Source organism: Aulonocara sp. 'chitande type north' Nkhata Bay, linkage group LG16 (genome assembly GCF_057382095.1).
Source record: "Aulonocara sp. 'chitande type north' Nkhata Bay isolate Kocher_YH1m ecotype deep benthic linkage group LG16, A_spYH_male_GT1.1, whole genome shotgun sequence".
Taxonomy (NCBI): domain Eukaryota; kingdom Metazoa; phylum Chordata; class Actinopteri; order Cichliformes; family Cichlidae; genus Aulonocara; species Aulonocara sp. 'chitande type north' Nkhata Bay.
Genome location: NC_141359.1, coordinates 1439472 through 1463333, shown reverse-complemented (window position 1 = coordinate 1463333; position 23862 = coordinate 1439472). Strand labels below are relative to the sequence as shown.

At 43.7% G+C, this 23862-nt stretch overlaps 2 protein-coding genes across 2 annotated transcripts; one reads left to right on the top strand and one right to left on the bottom strand.

Annotated features, from left to right (window-relative positions):
- Nucleotides 1-5864: 5864 nt before the first annotated feature.
- On the top strand, nucleotides 5865-8432 carry LOC147310752 (uncharacterized). Its single transcript, XM_086267391.1, has 5 exons — nucleotides 5865-5872; nucleotides 6207-6298; nucleotides 6677-6871; nucleotides 6960-7036; nucleotides 7294-8432. Exons 2-5 carry the CDS (start codon nucleotides 6266-6268, stop codon nucleotides 8267-8269), a joined length of 1281 nt encoding a protein of 426 aa, XP_086123517.1. The 5' UTR covers nucleotides 5865-5872; nucleotides 6207-6265; the 3' UTR covers nucleotides 8270-8432.
- A 943-nt stretch (nucleotides 8433-9375) lies between these two features.
- On the bottom strand, nucleotides 9376-10961 carry LOC147310751 (uncharacterized). Its single transcript, XM_086267450.1, has 4 exons — nucleotides 10366-10961; nucleotides 9914-10049; nucleotides 9530-9631; nucleotides 9376-9381 (listed from the first exon to the last, which is right to left on the bottom strand). The coding sequence occupies exons 1-4, from the start codon at nucleotides 10959-10961 to the stop codon at nucleotides 9376-9378; spliced, it is 840 nt and encodes a 279-aa protein (XP_086123576.1).
- Between the last annotated feature and the right edge of the window lie 12901 nt (nucleotides 10962-23862).

Below are 23862 nucleotides of genomic sequence, written 5' to 3'. Positions count from 1 at the left end.
TCTGCTAAATTCTGCTATGCTATTGTATTTCTGCCAAGTATTATGTTTCCTCTAAGATATTGCAGTTCTGCTAAGTTATTCCATTTTAGCAAACTTCTTTTGCTTCTGCAAAGTTTTTACAATTTCTGCAACTTTTCAGCTTTTTCAGCTACTTTTTGCATACAGCTTCAGCTTTAAGCATCCACACTGCATTTTCGCAGGAAATGCAAATTTTTCTAGTTAAACCTTTAAGACTCAACTGCACACTGTTTTTGCTGTCTCCGAAACAATAAAGTTCTGTTTGGAGCAGCGTTTTAACTCATGGTTTTGTCTCTCACTAGCAAATGCAGAGGTGTACTGCATTAGAGGTGTACGAATAAAGTGTACTGTCAAATCTTAACAGTCTAATGAAAACAAGACCTGTGAAATAAAGTGACGTCCAGCGCTAACTACACAGTCATTTTATAGATATCAGCTGCAAGATACACAAAAAAACCCCGTGGAAAATCAATTTCCAAGAGAACCGGTGGTGGGGGGGTGGTACCCTAACCCCTGGATTAAGTCAAAGTGGAGGTATGAAAGGCAGGCTCCTTTAGTCAGCACTTTATAACCCAGAGTCGTAGTGAAAGACTGTGGGGGTTGAAAATGACATGCCAAGAGTGAGGTGTTCTCACTGGCTCTAATGAGCCGGCTGGTTGTTGAGCTGATTGGTAGCAGACGTCTGCGAAAATGTCAGAGCACTTTTGCTAATATGGGATGTCTTGATAAAACGAGCAGATATTTGAAGTTTACACAGCTACATCCTTGCCTGAAAATATCTTAAAAGTTTATTTTGTGACCTAGAAACAATAATAAGAGCATTAGGAAAACAAAGTGGTGGCCACTGTCACGGTTCTGGGTCCGTTGGACCCAGTATTTTGAGTTTATTATGTTTTGGTTTAATTTTGCATCATGGATTGTTTTCTTGTTCTCTTGTGGTTGTGATGATTATTATTAGAGTTTCATGTTTCTGTTATCCATGTTTTAGAAATTGTGGTTTCATGTATAGTTCAGTTCCATGTGTCATTGTTTGTCTCTCTGTGTTGAGTCCGTGTCTCTGAGTTGTGATTTATGTTTCCTGTTTTATTGTGAAAGTCTTTGTCTTATGTTAGTGTGTGCAGCTTTGTTCCCCCTGTCTCGTTAGCCCTCATCTCTCCCAGCTGTGTCTCCCTCCTGTTGCCGATTCCCCCGTTACTACCCTGTGTATATAAGCACTGTGTTTTCCCATGCTCGGTGTTGCGTTGTACCCTCAGAATTATGCCTGTGTGTTCAGTTCTCAGTGTCATTGTTCACGTTGTCGTTTAGCACCAGCAATAAAGCTAAGGTTCTGAGTTTCAAATCAGTCTCAGAGTCTCGCATTTGGATCCTCCTCTCCATCCGCCTGCACACAGAGCCCTGACAGAATGACTCGACCAGTAATGGATCCAGCGGACTCACTGTGGAAGCGCAGTTCCCGTTTTGACGGGACCCGGCTAGCGCTTGGAGGGCCTCCGTGCTGCCGTTCCTCGCTGGCAGCCTACCCTTCGGCTCACTCGTCTGCTTCCACCCCGCGAACGCCCCGGTCTCGCAGAAAACGCTCCAGCCGGTCCCGGGAGGATTACTACGAGCCTGCAAGCAACCAGCTTACGCCTGCACAGGCGTTCTACAAAATGTTAGGAATCATTATTGTGCCACCCGACTCACTCAGCGTTTCCACACCGCAGGAGCAGCCGCATCAGAGTTTTGCCACGTCACCCTCAGCCAGTCTCGATCCCTCTTCGACAGGAAAGCGGCGGACCCGCCGCCAACATTCACAGCTCCAATGGGAGCCTAGGATTTTTTCTGAACAGCCGGCTAGGGTGAGTGGTGGGGCTACTCTTTCGCCCTCTGCTGAAATAAGAACTGTAAATGAAATGAGTGATTGTTTGAAGGACAATTCTCCCGGTGAATTGCACTATTTAGACTGTCCCATACCTCACCTTTCTAAACCTGTTGATGAAACCAAGGAGATCTATGACTCTATGCCTCAAAAAGTTCTGGATGTTTATCATGCTCATGAACCCGTCAAGCATATAGTGACTGCTGTTCGTCCTCAACTCAACATTTCTGTGAGAGCAAACAATGTGTGTGTCACCCCAGAGACTCTTAAGCCCATGTGTGCTCAGTTTTCTGCTCAGCAGCCACCTGTAGCACAGTTTCCAGTGTCACCTGCTCAGCAGCCGCCTGTAGCTCAGTGTCCAGTGTTTCCTGCTCAGCAGTCGCCTGTAGCCCAGTCACCAACTCCACCACCATCACTTTCATCTCAAGTTCAGTCACCCATAGCTCAGTCTTCACCCCTGCTATCCATAGCTGTTTATACCACAATCAGACTTTCTCCAAACCTTGTTACAGTCCATAGCCCAGTCAGTAGCGCAGTTAGTGGAGGAATCATTAACTTTGTCATCTGCTAAGTCAGCCACTCATCTTCACCCTCAGTCAGGGGTCCCTATTGCCACTGGCCCTGCATCTGCTCCAGCTGGAGGGCTCGAGGAGCCCCTCCAGCCTCAAGTTTCGTCTGCTGGGGGTTCGGGTGAACCCAGCCAGCCTCAAGTTTCGTCTGCTGGGGGTTCGAGTGAACCCAGCCAGCCTCAAGTTTCGTCTACTGGGGGTTCGGGTGAACCCAGCCAGTGTCATGCCTCGTCAGCTGGAGGGCCCGAGTCGCCCGTCCTGCCTCAAGTGTCGTCAGCTGGAAGGCCCGAGTCGCCTGGTCCTGCCTCAAGTGTCGTCAGCTGGAGGGCCCGAGTCGCCCGTCCGGCCTCAAGTGTCATCAGCTGGAGGGCCTGAGTCGCCCGTCCAGTCTCAAGTGTCGTCAGCTGGAGGGCCCGAGTCGCCTGTCCGGCCTCAAGCCACGTCTGCTGGAGGGCCCAAGCTGCCCATCCAGCTTCAAGCCAAGTTAGCTGGTGGGTCCGAGGAGCCCGCCCAGCACATCCTCCCATCTGGTGACGGTCCGGGGAAGTCTGTTCAGCCGTCACCTGCTGAATCATCCCCGCGACTTCTACATCATCACCATTCGCATCACCGCCTGCAGCATCGCTGCCGTCAGGTTCCGCAGCCGTCCCGCTGCCGTCAGGTTCCGCAGCCGTGTCTTCATCCACGCCTGTTCCGGCCTCCGCTCCGCCTTCGTCTGGTCCTGCCTCGTCTGGTCCTGCCTCGTCTGGTCCTGTGGTTGCCACGCCGCCGTCAGAGCCAGCTCGACCCGTTCCGCCTCGCCTCTGCCGGCCGTTTTCCGGGCCTCTAAGATGGCGTCATGGCCTTCGGGGACGGCCTCCGGAAAGAGTTTGTCGCCGCCGCTGGCATCGCGACCGCCCTCGGGATCTGCTCAGTGGCTGCCACTGCCTTCCAAGTGGTTGGCCTCCAGAACTGTTTGCCCGTCGCCATCACTGGCATCGCGGCCGACCTCAAGACCTGCTCAGTGGCCGCCACTGCCTTCCAAGTGGTCGGCCTCCAGACCTGTTTGCCCGCCGCCGCCGTTGCCGTGTGCACGGTCGGCCCCCTGAAGTCTTCATGGACTCTTGTTGAGCCTTGGTTTCATTTTGTTTTTGATGTGCTTTCCTGCATTTTTGGACTCTAGAGTTCCTTTTTTTTGTTTGGTCTCTGATGTAGCTATGTCAGTCAAACAGCCTGGAGCTGCTCAATTTTAATCCACTAATCAAAGAGGCTTTGCGCCAAATCAGCTGCACCTGCTTCAGCCAGCCCTTACACAGACACATACACACAGAGAGAGGTACTGGTTTTCTGCAGTGTATTTATGACATTCAGGATTCCCCTTAAACAAATGGCCCTAATTTCCTAACCATAGGGGCTAGAACGGTCATTCTTAGACTGTTTTGTTCAGAAGAGGTGGAGTAATCGTCTAATATTGACCATTTATAAATAAAATATGAATTATTAAAGGTATAATGTACCATAACTGAGTAGAGGCGAAGCGAAAACTGCCTTGACTTGACCCCAAACAAGGTTTTCTAACTCCAAATCTATATAGAGCATCAATATCATTCTTCCACTGTAAGATACAGCAGGCTTTGGTGAACAGTCATTGAAGTTTTCAGGTCTCTGTGGAAATCCATCAAAAAGATATGACGAGAGAACAAAGTGACACATTTCAAGAGTTTGAAATCTGAAGAAATTTGAGAGAAGGACGAATTTCCTACCCTCAAACAAACGTAATTCATAGCCAAACAGTAATAGGTGAGAAAAATATTCTTGAATTGTGAGCGTCTAAGCCTCATGTCTTAACTTCGCCTCGTTAAGGAGATATGACGATTTGAAAATGTGTCTCATTAGAGAAATCCAGTGGTGATTTTGAACAAACTCTTCATTGAGTTTCTATGGAGAGTTTTCAGACTTGCTGTTGCTCTGAGCAGATTTGATAAAAAATCTGTAACTCCCACAACAATGATCGTGACATTTTCACGTGAGCAGCAGCATAAGTCGCGAAACCAAGACCTCCCTCTTCCCAGTCACCCCCTCCAGCTTTCCCAGGGAAACACCAAGGCATTCCCAGGCCAGCTGAGAGACTGTCATGTGAAGGCTGCATGCCGGGAGCAATGGTGGACCCAAAGTGCACTCTCCAGCAGGCAAAAGTGAATTCCAAAACAGACTTTATTGCTGGAAAGCAAAAGAACAGAAAACTAACTAACCTAGAAAAATAAACTAAGCAAAGAAAGGCTGACAGGCAGAACACACAGCATGGTAAGGTGGAGACCTCAATACAGTGCTTAAATACACAGAGGGAGCAATAAAGGATTGGGAGACAGGAGAGAAACACAGCTGGGACAAATCAGGCCTAACGAGACAAGGAAAGCAAAACTACAAACACTGACACGAGACACGGAGCAGAGTTGCTCTGGCTTGTCACCAAATCCCCTGACTGTGGCATAAGTGTTCCTTCACAGATGGGGCTGCCATCTCGATATCCTGTGTGGGAAGTAGTGGTGGCTGGTAATTGAGACAAATTTTCAAGGGGGGTGAAACCAGAGCTGAAGAGGTGAGACAATTATATGTATATTCAATTCAGTTTAGATGCATGGAAACAGTGTTACTTTAATTGAAAGGAAGGTTGTGTATGGGAATGCATTACTGCTGTACCATGTGTGAAACAAAAATAAAATAATAATAATAATAATATCAGTTCCAAGTTTCATGTTGTGATGTGGTGGGGAGGATGAAGGACCCAAATGCAGACTTCAGGAAAAGTTAACTCAAAATACATAACTTTATTTGCTGGCATAGAGGTGATACAAACGGAAATAAACTAAACTAGGATTCTGTAACTTAGAGAAGCACACTGGGAAATACACCGTCCTGAATGTGGGCGATCGTGACAACGAGCATAGGAAGACGCAGACACTAAATACAAGAGGGAAACATGCAAAGAGGAAACATCAGGTGGCATTAATTAAACTGACAAGATGGGGAGAGCAAAGCAGAACATGATGCGCACCGACAAGAGACTATCAATGTAAAACAGGAAGAACACAGAGACGCAGGCTGACTAGGGGAACAGACAGATGCACCTGAAGACAAGGCTGACCTAACAAGGGAGGAATCACAGAGGCAAAACAAGACTAGAAATACAGAATAAAGTCAGACGTGTAATCATACTGGGCTAAGAAATGGACTACTTGCACTAACACTTCCGCGTTCTATGTAGTCCTGCTCCAGTGCTTCCGGTGCGGTTAAACCATGGCGACGTTCTACACTCGCTGCCTACAAGAGCTCCCAAAATTGAACATCACCGATGTTCATCGGATTTGCAGAGTGACGACTACCCCCGCCAGCAAATTAGATAAAGGAATTAAGTTATATGCTGCATCATATATACACAACTACGAAGGTAAGAAAACGTAAATTAACTGACAAAGAAACGCTAGCTAACGTCAAATGCAAACACTACGTTACTCCGCTATGTCCTTCATTTGATGTCAGTTCTCTACATTACATGTTTTCTTAAACGGTGTTTTATGTCGTCCTAAACTATAGTTGAGGTTTTCTTAACTAATGTCACTTTTGTTGTTAGACACTGTTATATTAGCGTTAGGTAGTTGGCTAACTATGGAGGTAGTTAACTACCTAATGCTACTCTTGCTAAGTGTAAAATATATATGTTTAAGACATGCTGAAATGAGTAATACAGAAATAATGCTAATGGTACTTGTATCTTTATTCAGTGTCCAATAAAGACAGGTTGTCAGGGGAGGTCGGTGTGAGAGCCCTGTGCTACAGGTCGATGAGGAAGAGTGAGGCACCACACAGACTAAGTGTAGGCAGGAAGCTGTGTAAAGTTGTTAATCCCCGTTCTGTGGGGTTCAGTTCATTTAAGCATTAGTTAAGTTCATTCCTAAAGGCCCATCAACTTGAATGTTTTCCTTGTCTCCCTGCTTTATCACTCCTAATTTGACTAGTCAGATAGTTAAATCAACGTGTGTTTGGGTGATCAGAAACATTTGACAACAAGTTAATACTGCAAATATACACAATCTAAGTTATTACAGTTATCAAGCATGGTTAAGTTGTTTTAATAGGGAGAGAAGGAAACACTAAGCATTCAGGAGGGTACGTAACCATAACACTGAACTATGTTCCTGTTCGGCTCTTCCATGAAGATGTTACATTTTTAATTTTCGTTCTTTCTTCTTAGATTAAGCTTCTGGATTCATCGCCGGTGATACTGACACATAGCCAGTGCTCCTGTGTGGCAGGCGCTGTTATGTGCAATCACACAGTGGCATTGCTCTTCCAAACAGCACACTACTCACAACTCAGAGTGCCGGTTGTCCCCCCTGTGCATAGCTGCACGGAATCTGAACAGCAATGGCACAAGCCACGGACAGTGGTAATTTAAATGAGGTTAAAGTTTTTGAATTAGTCCATGTTTACATATGAACAGCAACACCATCCATAGTAAATGTGTCTTCTGTTAGGGTGTGAAGCCAGGACCCATCAACTCCATGATCTTCACTAAGCCAGTACCAAATAGGATGGCCCAGACTGGAGTACGGTAATTACATTTGTAAAATTTGGTTTCATGTGTTACAAATGTATGTTGCTATTTTTTTTCATACATACATGTGTCAGAATAGGTATTAATTTACATACAACATTACACTTTCTGAAGACGGCTAACTCAGTCATGTACATATACATCCCAGTCTCTAACTTATGCACCACTGTTTTACACCTTTTAGTTTTTAGTTTAGTTGTTGTTCAGTATAATAACCTTCTTCCTTACATTATTGTCATTGATGTTTTCTTTAGGAGTGGCTTCTACAGAGGCATGGTGGGTCCGTTACCAGATCCCTGCTTGTTCAGAATAACGGAGGCATATGCAAAATTTAATATTGAGGACAGGCCACTTGTGACCACAATGAACATGAGACCTGACAAGCCCCTTGTGGAAAGTGCCTTTGGGCTGGTGCAGGAGGGCAGTGTTCTGTCATATCAGCAGCCGGTTTTGACAACCCGGTACATCACACTACACCGCGATGCACCACCAACACCGCACTTGCCTCTGGAGGGGTATGACATCTTGCCATCAGATTGTGTGTTTGTGTGCTCAGAAGAAGAGCTTCTGCATCTGAAAAGCTTGTCTGTAACTCTGGAAATGGCTCACAAAATAGAGGAAGCTACACGTGAGCAAAGCTCTTCGTCTGAGTGGCATCAGCTCCGAAGGCCCAGAGTGACTGCCTCTAGGTTTCGGGAGGTGTGTCACGTCAGAGGCCAGAGCTCGGCCGAGTCACTAGCAGAGCGTATATTGAAGGGAACAAGGCAGACAGCAGACATGAGGAGAGGAACTGAGATGGAGCCTGCAATAGCAGCAGAGTATAGTAGGCTAATGAATGTTAACTACTCACCCTGTGGTCTGGTCATTCACCCCATTGCCCCCTGGCTTGCTGCATCTCCTGATGGTGTTGTTTTTGACCCCAATGAATACCCCCAGTTTGGCTTCGTCGAATTCAAATGTCCCAATGTACAAAACTTTATTGACTGCAAATATGTGCAGATGGAATGTGGTACCCCTAAACTAAAAAAGAGCCACGCATATTACTGGCAAGTGCAAGGACAACTGCTCATCAGTGGGATGCAGTGGTGTGACTTTGTTGTGTGGGCACAAGAGGACTACCTAGTGCAAAGAATATACATGGATACAGATGTGCACAATGCAATCAGAGAAAAGGCAGACTATTTCTTTTTTTACATATATATGCCAAGATACCTTTGTTTGAAAAAATGAACAGTGAAAACAGCAAAAAGAAAAACAGATCCTTCAGGCTGGCTGGAACAAAATAACTGATGTTTTATTTTCAATATATTTCATGAATTCTTTTGTTGTTACATGTTACTTTTATGTGACATCAATAAACTGTTATTTAAGCAATGGCATCAATTTAATTTTTAAAAACACACATTAAAACATTGAATTTGTGCAGAACTTATTTACATGGTAAGTATTTAAAACTCCATGCCTAGCATACTGATATACATTTAGACAATAACACAACTGAACTGTAGAAAATGACAAATGGTATTTTTGATGTTACAAAAGTTCAATGTCACTTATGGTTTTAAAACGATTTAGTGATTTACTTTATAATTTTGATAAATAGTTTTGTTGAATCTGAATAGTAATATAGTAGTATAATTAAACAGTATTATTAACATTAAACATTTGCAATGAATTTGAATTATCAATAACTGAAACTCAACTATCAGCACTCAAGTACCAGTTCTGTAATCAAGTATTGTCAGCTGAGAAGGAAGAAATTCAACTGTAGTGGCCTCAGCTGCAGGTCATTTTCCATAAGTTACTTGTACTGGCACTGGTGTCTTGGGAAAAATCCATCTTGTCTCACTTAACCCATTTTTTAACTAATGCTGTGTTCTGGTAATTTGACAGCATACATGCCACTGCAAACAGTTGGTTGATATTATAAACATGTGACATGGTAATGATGCTATCAAAAAGTTTGTTCTGTTTGATCCTCCTAATGACTCGCTCCACATGTACCCTGAGTCTGGCTATGGCCTGCGTCTCCTTAACCTGGTATGCTGGCATCTGCTTCTGCTTAGATAGAAAAGGTGGGCAGTACACTTTGCATTTACAACAATCGGTGATTAGGAAGCCCTTATCTACCATCACTGCCATGTCTTCAGTCAACTTCTCAGCAATGCCTGATTGTTTGAATAGTTCCTTGTCACTAACCGAACCAGCATACAGATTAGAGATGAATGTCACTGGACCATGTGGAGCTATGCCAACCAGGGCTTTCATCGTACAGTGGGATTTGTACGAAGAGTACATTTCACTTTGGAGAAGTGGTGAGGATGGTGTCTGACACCTCAGCTCTGTACAGTCAAGGATCATCTGGGTGTCTGAGAAATCTTTGAATTCCTCAGGGAGGTAAGCTTGCACTTCTTCACGTGTAAGCCAGATGCACTGAGACCCCAGTGCAGTGGCAAGAAAATTTGTCCATGTTGCAATAATGCGGCTCACTGTGGACTGGTGTATGTTAAATGCCAGGTCCCTGTCCTTCAAACCAACTGACAGGAAAACCAGGAAAAGAAAAAACTCATCAATTGGCTGTAGCAGCTGCCTCTGGAAGGTGAAAACAAAAGGGAAAATGTTACTCCTTAAGCTATGAACTAGTAAAATTATTCTTTTCTTGGCTAAATGTTTTGTAATGGTTAGGCATACCATACTGTACCATGGGGTAAACAATGAGGTGCTGTAGTGCACAGGTGTATGTATGTAAAGGATACTGAGTCTAGCATACATACACCTGTGTATGTATGCTACTGTACATAATGTAATGTTATTGTACATAAATACAATAACATTACACCTCTAGTTCTAACTACCAACAAACCCATAACCTACTGTTGATGTGCGTGCAGGTGTCAACACTTCTTCGTTCCGATTGGCAGCTGACTTGGCTCTTGAAACCCGGATCATTTTATAGATGCAAGGCTCAATCAAAACCCAGAATGCCATCAAATGATCATAGCTTGGAAATCTATTCACGAGAGAGACATACATCGTGTCAATCATTAATTAACATTACACACTGACATAAAAATAATGTGAACTGTGACAAATATGCTAATGGAATGCTGTATAAAATAGTCTGATTAAGAGTATTTGGTGTTGTATTTTACCTGTAGCATTAGGATATCGTTTAAATACTAAAGCATCTACATAAAACATACAATCAGCAGAGAAAAAGTAAATTTCTATTTTGTTTTCATTAAGACTGGAAAAACTTTCGAAATTTAACTGATGGTGACCTTGGTATATTTTAAACAGTTAGCTTGAATAGAACTTAGATGTACCTGGTATAGAATCGGATGTCAGTGTCGGAGCCAGCAAAGCGCTGTAACCCAAATTCTCGCTGGACACGTAACTCCTGTATTTCCTTCCTCAGAGTCTCCACGTCTTTGGACAGGTCTTCTGCAGCTGATGCTGATATGTCCAATGCAGACGGCTCAGGGACTGAGCAGTAGTCATGATCTCTTGTAAGACTGTGCTCTTCTTGATCGTCAGGAGGAACTAGTTCAGGGCGTCGCTCCGTTCTCTCCCAAACACTACGCCGCGGTGGTTCAACTTTATAGCCATTCCACTCAAAAAGTGTTGGTACAGCACCTTTAATAAGCCTCCTTCGACCATCGAGGGTTGTTGGCTCTATGAGTTGATCACTGGCAAAGTGTCTGCAGCAGACCCTGGTGTGAGAGGTAATCGTGAAATGATCCTGGCGTATATTTACCAGCCATTGTCTTCTCAAGTCGGAATGGGTCGGAAAGGCATGAAAACTTAGTATGCCGTTAAATTTGGCTGAAGCTGAACAAAGTGGGACACAGCAATGCTCGGAGTATTTCTTCTCCTGTTTTTGAAAATGTTCTGTTTTAAATACTTTCCTTTTTATACTCATTCTGAAGTGACATTAGCATAGCTACCGATAGATAAGCAAACGTACCGGAAACGCACAAGCGGTACTATTTGGAAACGGAAATACGTCACATGCCCTAGTGCAAGTAGTCTATTTAAAATACACCTAATAAATAAACAAGAGTCAAAGAACCAAAAGGCAAGAAAGTCAAAATGCTGGGTCAAAATGACCCAGAACTGTGATACAAGTAAAAGTAAGTATAATTTTTAGGTAATATCATAGCAGAGATGAGTACAGTCCACATACAGCCCACCGCCCTATGCATTGTCAAGAAAACTGTCCTCATAAGTTTATACAAAAAAAAGAATATATATCACTAATGTTGTCAAATAATACCTCTGCTCTTTGAAACTAAAATGATAGGCAGTCTTTGCATCTCGAACTGAAGTGTTAAAAGAAACAAAAAAGTCCTTTAAATGAAGGAGATGGACATGTAAATGAGTTTTCTTCTATAAACGCTCAACTTTATGACAGCAGCACTTTAAACAGGGAATGCTGTCATTTATCAAGGCGCTGACACAGGAGCTAGTCTGGTCTTGACTGGAGAAACACTGTCTAAAATAGAAAGACAAGGATTACTAAACAGATTTGTTAGTAAATCAACACTGTTTTTTATTTGTTTGTTTGTCTTGTTTTGTTGTGTTTTTTGCCTGTCCCATTTGGTTCAAAGGCAACAGAATTGTTGTCTGAAGGCCAAGAAAGATGCCCAATGGATTTACTTTATCAAGTGGATCATCACGGCCTTGCTGTAACCCACCAACCACATCAGTCCCACTCTAAATCTTCTTCCAACATATCCTCCTGAGGCCAAGGCTATTCGTTTATGGCTTACGTAATGGACATTTGCTTTTAGTCTATCTTTTGACTTATTTGAGCTACCCTACTTAATCCTGATGTACGTTATAGAGGAAATTCTGGCCTTTCCAGTGATATCCAATGAGATATCCAATGTTATATTTGGGGACCCCTTTTAGCTTCAAAGAGATAGGAAACAGCAAAAGTTCAACTGGAAGTTGCATTTTTTTCCCAGTTCCAGGAGCATTTGGGATACAAACCTAACATTTATCAATATTTCCTGAAAACTCTCTAATGACTGATAAATTCATAACAACATTTTAATTTACATTAATGGATTAGACAGCAGCGGGGAATAGATTTCATCAATGTCGTGTTTGTCTCTCTGAAAGTTGCGTGAAGGCTCTTTATATTGTAAGGTAGGCCCTAAAATAATATAACAGAGGAAATCCCAACAATCGTATAGCCCCCTATGAGGAAGCGCTTAGGAGATAGTGGGAGGGAAAAATTCCCTCTTTGTCAAGGTGGATGAAACAGACTCAGGCACAGACTGAGACTTTTGGCAAAAAGATTTCAAAAGTTTATTTACAAACTCCACAGTGCATTATATATAAGGTGCAGGCCAAAGGGTCCAGGACTCCAGGGGTGAGAAGGGAAGATAACAAAGTCAGTGCAATATATAGAAGGTGTGGGAGGTAATCCACACACTTGCCATGCTCCTCTTTTTGCTCGCACACTCGCTCCTCTTCTGCCACTCACGCTCACGTTATTCCACACTCCACGCCACACAGTCAAAAAGGAAATTCAGGGAGCTCATTGGGAATACCATCTTCCAGCACCCAATCAGACACCACCTTACTTTCAGAAATCCTATTGGAAAGGGCTGGACTATGTGCTAAAAAGGCCAGATTCTGATATTCTCTTCAAGACATCCATGCAGTAAGCCCAGACTGTGACTCTGATCACCACCTTGTTCACGCTTGACTATGATTGAAACTCCAGTGCACTAAGCAGACATCACCCAAGTCGCCCCAGCTGGACTGGAAGCAGCTCACAGACGATGGATGTCACAAAGAATTCCAACTCACAGAACTTGAATTGTTTTGCCCTGCTGGTTGATCCGGACGATGAGGATGAAGTAGAGGCCATCATTTAAAAGTGCCCACCAACTGTACACCCCGACTCTGTACTGCACCCAGTTATGGATATCCGGGGACCGAAATGCTGTGCTTTTGGGGAACAGAAAGTGCTTTTATTTACGGTGAAAAAGAGTTCAATAAACAGTCCAATGTGCAAACAATCCTCAGTGTGTTTTTCCTGCTTCCAAATGGTGTGTGTTAGTGCATCGTCTGTCTCCTCCAACAGTGATCCTGTGCTTGTGAATCCTATCCAACAATTTCCTCTCCGTCATTAATAGTAGAAAGTCACAACAGCAAACGGCAAGTCTTACTTCTATCACAGTTTCCTGTCATACGCAACACTAAAGGCTACTACCAGGCTTTGTGCAAAACTCCAGCGCTGACTGTCGCCGGACTCTGTCGTTAAGTAGCTCAACTCAAGATGGTGGATAATTGGAAACAGCTGAGTGCCGCATCAATCGCCGGTGTGGCGGCTTCAGCACAGAGGCGCTTCCGGGTTGGATGGCACTCGGCGTCTGACTTCCAGAAGAGCAACTTTCGTAAACAAACCCCAGAAATGGAGAGGGAGAAAGACAGGAGGTAAAACACACACAAAAAAATAAACGCATGCAGGTCGGCCAGTGGGGACAGTCTGACTATGACAACAAGAGATGAAAACTGTTCAACAACCTTCAGTGTTGCTTGATTCTTGAAATACACTCAAGAATCACTGAAGCGACGGTGACATTTGCCTCCCTCCGATGGTGAGTCTGTAAGAAGACCAGCATCACCCTCATTACCAAAATCTGTCTGAACCACACACTGGTATTACTCATTCTTCTCTATGGATCTGGGACCTGGGTCATCTTCAAGCAGGACCTCAACATGCTCAAGGTCTTCCAAATGCACCATCTGCATCAGATTCTCCAAATTCTACTTTAAAATATTCTAGGAACAACATAAGCCTGCAGTCTGAGAGAGAAGTGCTCTAATTGGGTGATACGGTACTATAAAGTCATCAAGATAAGATGGGGGTTGATGATTCAAGACCTTGTATGTGAAGATCGGGATTTCATATTAATTCTGGATTTAATAGGGAACTAATGAAGCATTATCAAAAAGATTTCTGTTGTCACACTGATGTATGGCATATGTGGAACCATCAATTCTGATGATCTGATGAAATCCCTAGGATGAGTTTGTTAAAGTACAAGGCCTGAAAATGTAAAATGATGCAAAGTTTACAAATTCCCAGTTCGACGTAGCTTCATCCAGAAAGGCTCCCGTGCTGTCATCGCCGTGGACCGGCTCTACGTGGACGGACAGCTGTACCGCGACCACGGCACCACACAGTGGTTATACTGACCGCACTCCAGATAAGAACCCGCTACACTCTTTTCTTATTCATTCACACTTTCTCCTTTAAAATGGGTTTAACCTAGTAATATCAGTAGGATGTCATAGCAGATATAACACCGTCACCCTCCGTCATTACTTTAATTGGAATGGTTCCGTTTCGTTTCTTTTTTTGTTGTTGCTCACAGTTCATGTGGTTTCTTTCTTTCTCTTGTCTTTCACTGCTGTGATCACCTACTTCCCCACTCACCTACAAACAACACCCTCTATTTCTCCATATTTTCACACCACGATCACGCAAACACATCCGCTCAACGGCAGCACATTCACAACAGCCTCACAGCACGCACAGACTTGTAGGACACATAAGCAAGCCACGCTTGTTCATATTAGTGAATATTCACACATAGTCAGACTTATGGAGCCTCTCACCACACTTTTTTTTTCTCTCTCTCTCTTTCTATTTACAAACAAGGGATGTTTCCAGATTCTCTTCACCTGTCTAAACGAAACACCCAGCGTGCATCATTAGACATACACACACAATTATGGGCATGCTGAGGTTTGTCACATGGAATGTAAATGGAGCTGGCACCAGAGGAAAAAGGTTAAAGATATTTAACCAGCTTAAAAAACTACAGGCAGATGTTGTTTTATTACAAGAAACTCACAGACCTGTCACAGGTTTAAACGAACTTAAAACACCTGAGTTTCCTAACGTGTTTGCAGCCTGTTATAATTCTAGACAACTCGGAGTAGCAATTTTAATACATAAAAATGTTAATTTTACAGTATTCGATACAGTTATAGATCCAGAGGGTAGATTTCTAATTATTAAACTATCAATATTGAACAGAAAACTATGTATTGTAAGTATATATGGTCCAAATGTTGATGAACCCTCATTCTACCACGGATTTTTTAGTGCACTCTCTGAACACCTCGATTGTGCACTCATTCTTGGCGGTGACCTCAACCTTGGACTAAATGAAGACATGGATAGGCTCAACACAACAGGAACTCAGCGCAATTGGCAATCCACAAATATAATCAAACAGTATATGAGCGACTTTGGCCTTCGCGATGCATGGCGCTCCCTTCACCCCAACAGTAAGGAATATACTTTTTTCTCGCATGTTCATCACTCTTACTCTCGTCTGGATTATTTTTTGGTCAGCAGCTCACTGCTGAGTGACATTTCAGACACTGAGATTCATCCTATAGCTGTCAGCGATCATGCTCCTGTATCTTTAAAACGAATGCACAAGAATAATACTACGCCAAGTAAAAACTGGAGATTTAATACATCACTGCTTAAAGATGAAGACTTTATTAAATATTTTAAAAAGGAATGGACTTCATATTTAGACTTTAATGACACTCCCGGAATATCTGCTTCTGTTCTATGGGAAGCAGGGAAAGCTGTGATGAGAGGTAAAATAATTTCTTTCTCATCACACAAAAAGAAAGAAGAAAACAAAAATATTCAGGAATTAGAAAAAAACATCAAATCACTAGAAGAAGCCTACGCGTGCGACCAAGATCAGGAAACATTGAACAAAATATGCAAGACAAAACTAGAAATAAATGAAACTATTAATAAAAAAACACAATTCCTTATACAAAGACTTCGCTTGCAGAATTTTGAACACAGTAACAAATCAGGTCGATTTCTAGCTAACCAGTTAAAAATAAATAAAGAAAAAACAACTATATGTGCTGCTAAAGATTTATCGGGGAACACAATATATGACCCTGGAAGAATAAACAACATTTTAGGGATTTCTATGAAACTTTATACTCACCACAAATAAACCCATCTAAAAATGAAATTGATCTGTTTCTTGACAACGTAACTCTCCCAAAATTACTAGACAGTCAAGCAATGGCACTGGATTCGCCACTGACGCCAATTGAATTCCAGGAAGCCCTGATAAGTATGCCCAATAATAAGGCTCCAGGTCCAGACGGCTTCCCTGCAGAATTCTACAAAGAATTCTGGAAAATTCTGGCACCAGTATTCCACGGAATGTTGCAGGAAATCGAGGAAAATGGCAGACTACCACCAAATATGAATTCTGCCAACATTAGTCTCCTGCTAAAACCAGGCAAAGACCCTTTATTTCCCTCAAGCTATCGTCCAATTTCTCTTTTAAATGTAGACCTTAAAATAATCTGCAAAGCTCTCTCAAAGAGATTAGAGAAAATAACCCCCCTCTTTATTCATCCTGACCAAACTGGTTTCATAAAAGGTCGGCACTCCTCAACAAACACTCGTAGATTACTTAATTTAATAGACTACTCATACAATAAAAACATCGAAACCATAATATTATCTCTAGATGCAGAAAAAGCAAATGACAGAGTTAACTGGAAATTTTTATTCGCAACTTTACACAAATTTGGTTTCGGAAACTCTTTTATAAACTGGATAAGAATATTATACAATTCCCCAACAGCTCGTATCAGAACAAATGACCAGACATCCTCCAGCTTCTGTCTCCTGAGGGGCACCAGACAGGGATGCCCACTCTCCCCTTCACTTTTTGCAATTTTTATCGAACCTCTAGCAGCAGCATTTAGACAGGCTACAACAATTAAGGGCATAAAATGTAAGAACATAGAACATAAAATCAGTCTCTATGCGGATGATGTGTTGCTTTTTCTGCAAAACACACAAACCAACCTCTCTTAGGTAATTACTCTAATAAACTAGTTTTCAAGAGTTTCAGATTATTCAATTAACTGGCCAAAATCTACAGTTCTCCCCATTAACTGCTCCTTCCATAATTCTTCCTCTGCCCCACTGCAATCCGGAAATATTAAATATTTAGGTATTAATGTTTCTCCTAAGCTTTCAGACTTAACTCAATTAAACCACATCCCACTTCTAAAGAAAGTAGAAGGCGATCTGACTAGATGGAAATCTTTACCCATATCACTCATGGGAAGGGTCGCCACTATAAAAATGATGATCTTGCCAAAAATAAATTACTTATTTTTGATGATCCCTAACAAACCATCACAAGATTGGTTCAGATCTCTGGATTCATATATTTCCAAATTCCTTTGGAAAGATAAACCCCCCCGTATCAGCTTAAAAACGCTACAAAGAACCAAGGATAGAGGAGGATTAGATCTGCCTAATTTTCACCAATACTTCTTAGCCAACAGGCTTCAGTTCATCTCAGAATGGTCAAAACATACCTTCTTAGATGAGCCCTGGCTAGATGTTGAACAGGCACTATGCAAGGATCTAGAGATTTCAGACCTACCATTTATTAGCTCAAACATCAAAAGACATGAATGCTTTAAAAGTATCAACATCAGCTTCTCTCTAACAGCATGGTGGGAGTTTCTAAAAATAACGGAGTCTTCACTAATCCCATGCAGACGTGCACCTATCTGGAATAAGCCTGACATATTACAAAACAATAATATGATTAATTTCCCAGAATGGAGTTGTAAAGGAATTAAATACTTTGAACATATATTAGAGGGAACAGAATTTATCCCATTTGACAGACTAGTTGCACAATATGGGATCAACAAGAAAAGATTTTTAGAATATCAACAAATTAAATCCATAATAAAAAAGAAATTTAACCTCAGTCAAGTTGAATTACAATAACCACCAAGTGTCACGGACCCGGCTCTGGAGGACTCGGGGGTCCGTGACCAGTTTTGACTGTTGTTATTGTTGTTAGTATTATTATTATTTGGTGATGTGTGTTTTCTCCACAATGCTGTGTTAGTCTGTGTCCCACTCGTATGTATAGGCAGGGTGTGGGTGTATACGTGTGTACGTCTGCGGGTGTGGCTGGAGGATGGAGCACAGCCACCTGCAGGCCTGATAGGTGTGGCCCTGCGAAGGACTGGCCACACCTGAAGTTCCTGCCACACCTGTTGGTGATCAGGGCTCGTTGGGGGAGCTACTTAGGAGAGTGTTGGAGCTCCCACCGGCGCGGGATCATTGAGTTATCGTACCAAGTTAGTGTGTCAGCATATGTCTGTGTTGTTCGTATATGCCCGCCGAGGGTTAGTGTTGACGGCTGCCTCTATGGTTTCCCTGCAGGAGGAAGAGTGGTCCAGAAAGGCAGCACGCACGGGGTGTGCGGAAACACAACAGCGGGGAGCACGAGCACGAGCGCAGACGTCGGAGGGAAGCACGCACACGGGGTTCAAGGGAGCAACGGGGAGTTATTGTGTTTACAGTTTTTCACTGTGAATAAAGAGCACTGTTTGCATCGCAGAGTCTGCGTTTTGGGTCCTCCTTTCCCCACATCCCCACGGTCTGCCAGCCAGACCGTGACACCAAGTGCGGCACATTTCCTTACTCTTAAATCCCCCAAATTATTATCTAAAATATACAGAACACTTTCTAAATTAGATGAATCAATATCCCTTCCTATTGCAAAGTGGGAAGCAGATTTATCAGTCAGTTTAGACCCAAACTTCTGGTCTCAGGTATGCTTAAAAACCTTTAAATTGATTAAAAATCCCAGTCTGCAATTAATACAATACAAAATACTACATAGAGTGCACTATACAGGTCATCGGATGTTCAAGATGGGCTTTAAATCTTCCAACAACTGCTCACACTGTCAAAGCAATACACCAGACAATTACATTCACGCTCTTTGGTTCTGTCCACCAGTGCAGAAGTTTTGGCGCGAGATATGTGAAGACTTATCAAAGTGTCTGAAATGTAACATTCCAACTTCCCCCTTAGTGTGTTTGTTGGGCAGCTTAGATAATGTCAAATCAGAAAAGAATATAGCCCATATGGTTTTCACTGCCCTATGCATAGCCAAGAAAACAGTCCTCATGAGCTGGAAAAATAAAAACAATCTTAATTCTAACCAATATAGAAATTATCTATTAGATTCCATTAGTCCTGATACAGCCTCTGCCACCACATCAGATCAATTGCTTTGGGCTCCTTTGATCAGCTCCATCACCTAGTGGGGGTGGGGGTCTCGCCTTCAATGTTGTGATTGCTGTGGGGGTAGGGACAGGCTTAGGGCGTAGGGGGGTTCCCCGGAGGCATCTTCCTTGGGGTGCTCAACCCGGGGTAGCGGTCATGTCCGGTTGGGGGCTCTTTTCTGACTGTTTCCTCATGGCTGCGTGCAGCGGGGCTAGGGGAGGGTCTGTGCTGACGGACGTGGGTTACTGACCTGGTAGCCTGTCTGCCCCTGGGTGGGTCCGGGATGGGCATGAGGTTCTGGGGGCGCTCCGTCTCTGGCTGGGGCCCTGGTCGGGCCTCAGGGCCTTGGGTCCTGGTTTGTGTGTTGCCGGGGTTGTGGGCGGGTGGGTGCATGGGGGCCCATCCCTGGCGCATGGTGCCGCCGGTGTGTCGAGCCACCTGGGGGGCTCTTCAACTGGTGGGGGAGATTGTCACACCTTGCAGGAGCTTTCCTCTCCTCAAGAACTCTCTGCAGGAGGGGGAGATACAGGAGAGGTGGAGGAAGATCTCAGCCTGGGCATCTATCATCTCATGTAATCTGGAAGATGAGTGGATGGGTGCAGTTCTCTCTGTGGTGGGGTTGGGTGGACTTTCCCGGGCTCTGTGGGGCCGGGGGGCGCTGCTGCGCTGGGCCCCGGTCTAGATGGGCCTGGGCCCCCTTTCCCTGGCGGGTCGCGGAGTATGGGAGTGCCTACTGGGGTCAGCGGAGGAGCTGGCCCCAGGGAGGGGTCACCTGCCCCTCCCTTCCTTCCCTCCCCATCTCCAAACATTCAAACTCCTCCCCTTTTGCGAGTGTGGACGCTTCATCTCTTTGCTCCTTAAATGCTTTTCTTCTTTTAATGATTTTTATGCTGATTTTTTTCCCCTTTTTTCCGTATGAGCTTACCTGCGATAGCTTCTGGACACTTATAGATCATTAGGACTAAAGTGTTCTTAACAGAAACAGCAACATTTTTATAGTTACCTTATCCTCAGCGCTCCGTGTGTCTGTGGCCTAGACACAGCTGAAGCCTGATTACAGCATCTGGGCACCGAACAGCCTCTATAGCTTGGAAAGGTGCTAACCGCTAGGCTAACTAGCAACAAGATGCCTTCCCTCTCCACAGATGACTACCACAGCCTCCTGCAGAAGATTGCAGTACTGGAGACAAAAATTCATCGCTTAGAAGTAAACGTGGAGGTAAATGGACTGTGTGGAAATGAAACAACCTTGCCTTTGATTCAAAACAATGGCGACGAGCAAGCTAGTACACAGCTAAGGAGCACAGATAACATGACCAAGAAAGTAGACTCTGTGCATTATTTTAAATCCTCAAGTGATAATCCCCCCTTGGACTGTCTTGGTGCAAAACCAAGACATAAATCATGTCTCCTGGAAGGGGGAGGACGTATCACGGGCAGAGCACAGCGAGCTGAAATCTCTGAAACCGACTGGCCTTCACTTCCTACGAGACAGAGAAGCTCTTCTACCCCTGTATGCGAGAGGAAACAGGACTGGACAACCGTGAATAGGAAGGTTAACAACAAACCTCCAAAACAACTGAATGTGAAACTGCACAACAGATTTGCTCCACTATCAAAGGACCCTGGATCTATATCGGACAACCATCCATCTAAAAGCAGCGAAGTAAGGTCTGAAAATCTGTTGAAAAGTAAAAGACCACAGGGAAAGCTAAAGGCTAGGCCTGAAACTCTGATTGTGGGTGACTCTGCCGTAAAGGATGTACAAAGGATGTGGGGTAAGAACACTAAAGTCCTCTGCTTTCCTAACGATATGGTCAACAACCTGAAGGAGAGAATTCTTCAAATTGCAGATGAATATCCAACTGTGACAAACATTGTTCTGCATGCAGGGTCAAACGATGTGTCCAAACAACAATCGGAGGTTCTGAAACGGGACTTTACTGGATTACTAAATACTGTAAACTCTCTGAATGCAGCTGTATTCATCAGTGGACCTGTACCGCCGGTCAGAGGAGGAGACGAGAGATTCAGCAGGTTGTTTACACTGAATAAATGGCTTATATCAGCATGTACTGACCACTCGGTGCATTTTATCAGCAACTTTAATATTTTTTGGGAACGCAGGCATCTGTTTAAAGCAAATGGATTTAATTTTAACAAGTCAGGGGTGAAACTGTTCACCTCCAACTTGTTTTATTCCATAAGTCATCCATCTGTGCTTGGTGCAGAGGCTGAGATAAACGAGGAGTTATCTCATAAAGAGGAACAAACAGTACTCCAAGAACAGACAAAGCCCAGCAGAAACCTTGAGGAGGAGCTCCATTTGCCCCCACCCGGGAAGAGCCTCAGAAAGGAGAGACATCCATGCCATCTGAGGAAGAGCCTCAGAAAGGAGAGACATCTAAGGCAAGAAGAGGGGTCCCTATTTGCCTCCAACTCTCTCAACAACACCAACGACCAGGACCAGGGACCACGATCTTCCCCAGTCCCCCAAACCCCTGACAGGCCATCACCCTTCTCCCCCTCCCTTTCTCCCCCCTCCCCACACCTGAAATTCACTGAGGAGATGATGGAGCGGGTCAATGCTGGGCTCAGATCTACCCCCCGGCCCAATCCCTTTTTGTCCCCCATAAACCCCCCACCAGAGCGGCCAAAGGTTCGGCATCGAGCCCCACCCTCAACAGAGCAATCGAAGTCACATTGCCCAGCCTCGCCCCCCTTAGTTCCTCTTCATGCCCTGTCTCCGCAGTTTGATGCGTGATGTGTGAAGGGTCCGGGCTGCGAGGATTATGGCAGTGGTGACTTTTCCCAGGAGACGCTGGGACCCTGTTTACTAGAAGGTTTTAAAATCTCTGTACTTTTAGGTGACAGGAGACATGTGGCCTGGTCAAAACACAGAGAGCTGCACTCTAAAAGATCTTTAAACATAGTAAACATACCTTGTGTGCCACAGACTGCTCCCAAACACGAGGGGACAAGTAATGCCTCTAAAACACTTAAGTTGGCTTTATTAAACGTTAGATCTTTAGCTGGGAAAACATTTTTAATTAATGATTTAATCACTGAGCACAGCCTTGATTTTATGTTTTTAACTGAAACTTGGTTGGACCAAAGTAACAGTGGAGCTGTTCTCATCGAGACGACCCCTCCTAACTACAGTTTTATCAGTGAGGCCAGGGTGAGCAGGAGAGGAGGAGGGGTCGCTGTCTTATTTAATGAACCATTTCAATGTAAGCAGCTATCTCCTGGAAGTTTTCAGTCTTTTGAATATGTGGCTTTACAGCTGAAGGCCCCATCCAAAGTTGTGTTTCTTAATGTTTACAGGCCTCCCAAATACTGCACAGACTTTTTTAATGACCTCAGTGAACTGCTGTCTGTGATCTGTGTTGATTTTGACTGTGTAATTATTGTTGGGGATTTTAACAATCATGTGGACAACCCTCAGGACAAAGGGACTAAAGACCTGAGTAACACTCTGGGCAACTTTGGGCTGACTCAGCATGTAACAGAAGCCACACATAATAGAGGACACACTCTTGACCTACTGATCTCCAAGGGCCTGAGCATTTCAAAGGTTACTGTGTCTGATGTGGGCGTGTCTGATCATTACTGTGTTTTCTTTGAAAGTAAAATCTCAGCCCACATAAATATATCAACAACAGTGATCACAAAACGGTGTATAACTGAACACAGTAGTGCAATTTTTAACCAGGTCTTCCCATTAACACCTGACCTGTCTAGAGGGTCAGTCAATGAGCTCGTCAATAGCTTCAATGCTAACATGTTAAATGTAATGGACACTATTGCTCCCATTAAGGTGAAGGTTATCTCTGGAAGGAAAAAGTCTCCATGGAGAAACTCCACACTGGTGAAAAATGAAAAAAGAGAGTGTAGGAAAGCTGAGTGCAGATGGAGAAAAACAAACCTCCAGGTTCACTATGACATCTATAAAGAGAAACTTCACAATTATAATTTACAACTGAGGAGTGCAAGGAGGTCCTACTTCTCTGACATCATCACTAAAAACAGCCATAATGCTCGGGTCTTATTTTCTAAAGTTGACAGGCTAACAAACCCTCCTGTGTCAATGGCAGCTGAAGTTCATTCGACCATGGCCTGCAATGACTTTGCCAAATTCTTCACAGAAAAAATCCAAAAAATTAGACAAGCAATTGGTACATCAACAGCAGATCCAGGATATGTGCTGTGTCCACCAAAAAACTGTTTAAACACCATGAAACAGTTTCACCCGATTAACAGCAAAGACCTGGAGGACATCTTAGGTCAACTGAACTCCTCCTCCTGCTGTTTAGATGTCCTGCCAACAAGTTTTTTCAAAAAGGTCTCAAAGACTTTAGAGTCAGACCTGTTACAGATCGTCAACTTCTCTTTATTATCAGGTGTGTTTCCAGAATTACTAAAAACTGCTGTAATAAAACCTATACTGAAAAAGGACAATCTTGACAAGACACAAATGAACAACTACAGGCCGATCTCAAATCTCCCATTTTTAAGTAAGATCATTGAAAAAGCAGTTTCTCAACAGCTCAGTTACTTCTTAAAACAGAATAACTGCTACGATGCCTTCCAGTCAGGTTTTAGACAGAACCACAGCACTGAAACCGCTCTGACCAAAGTGTTTAATGACATATGTCTGAATACAGACAGTGGAAAAATGTCAGTC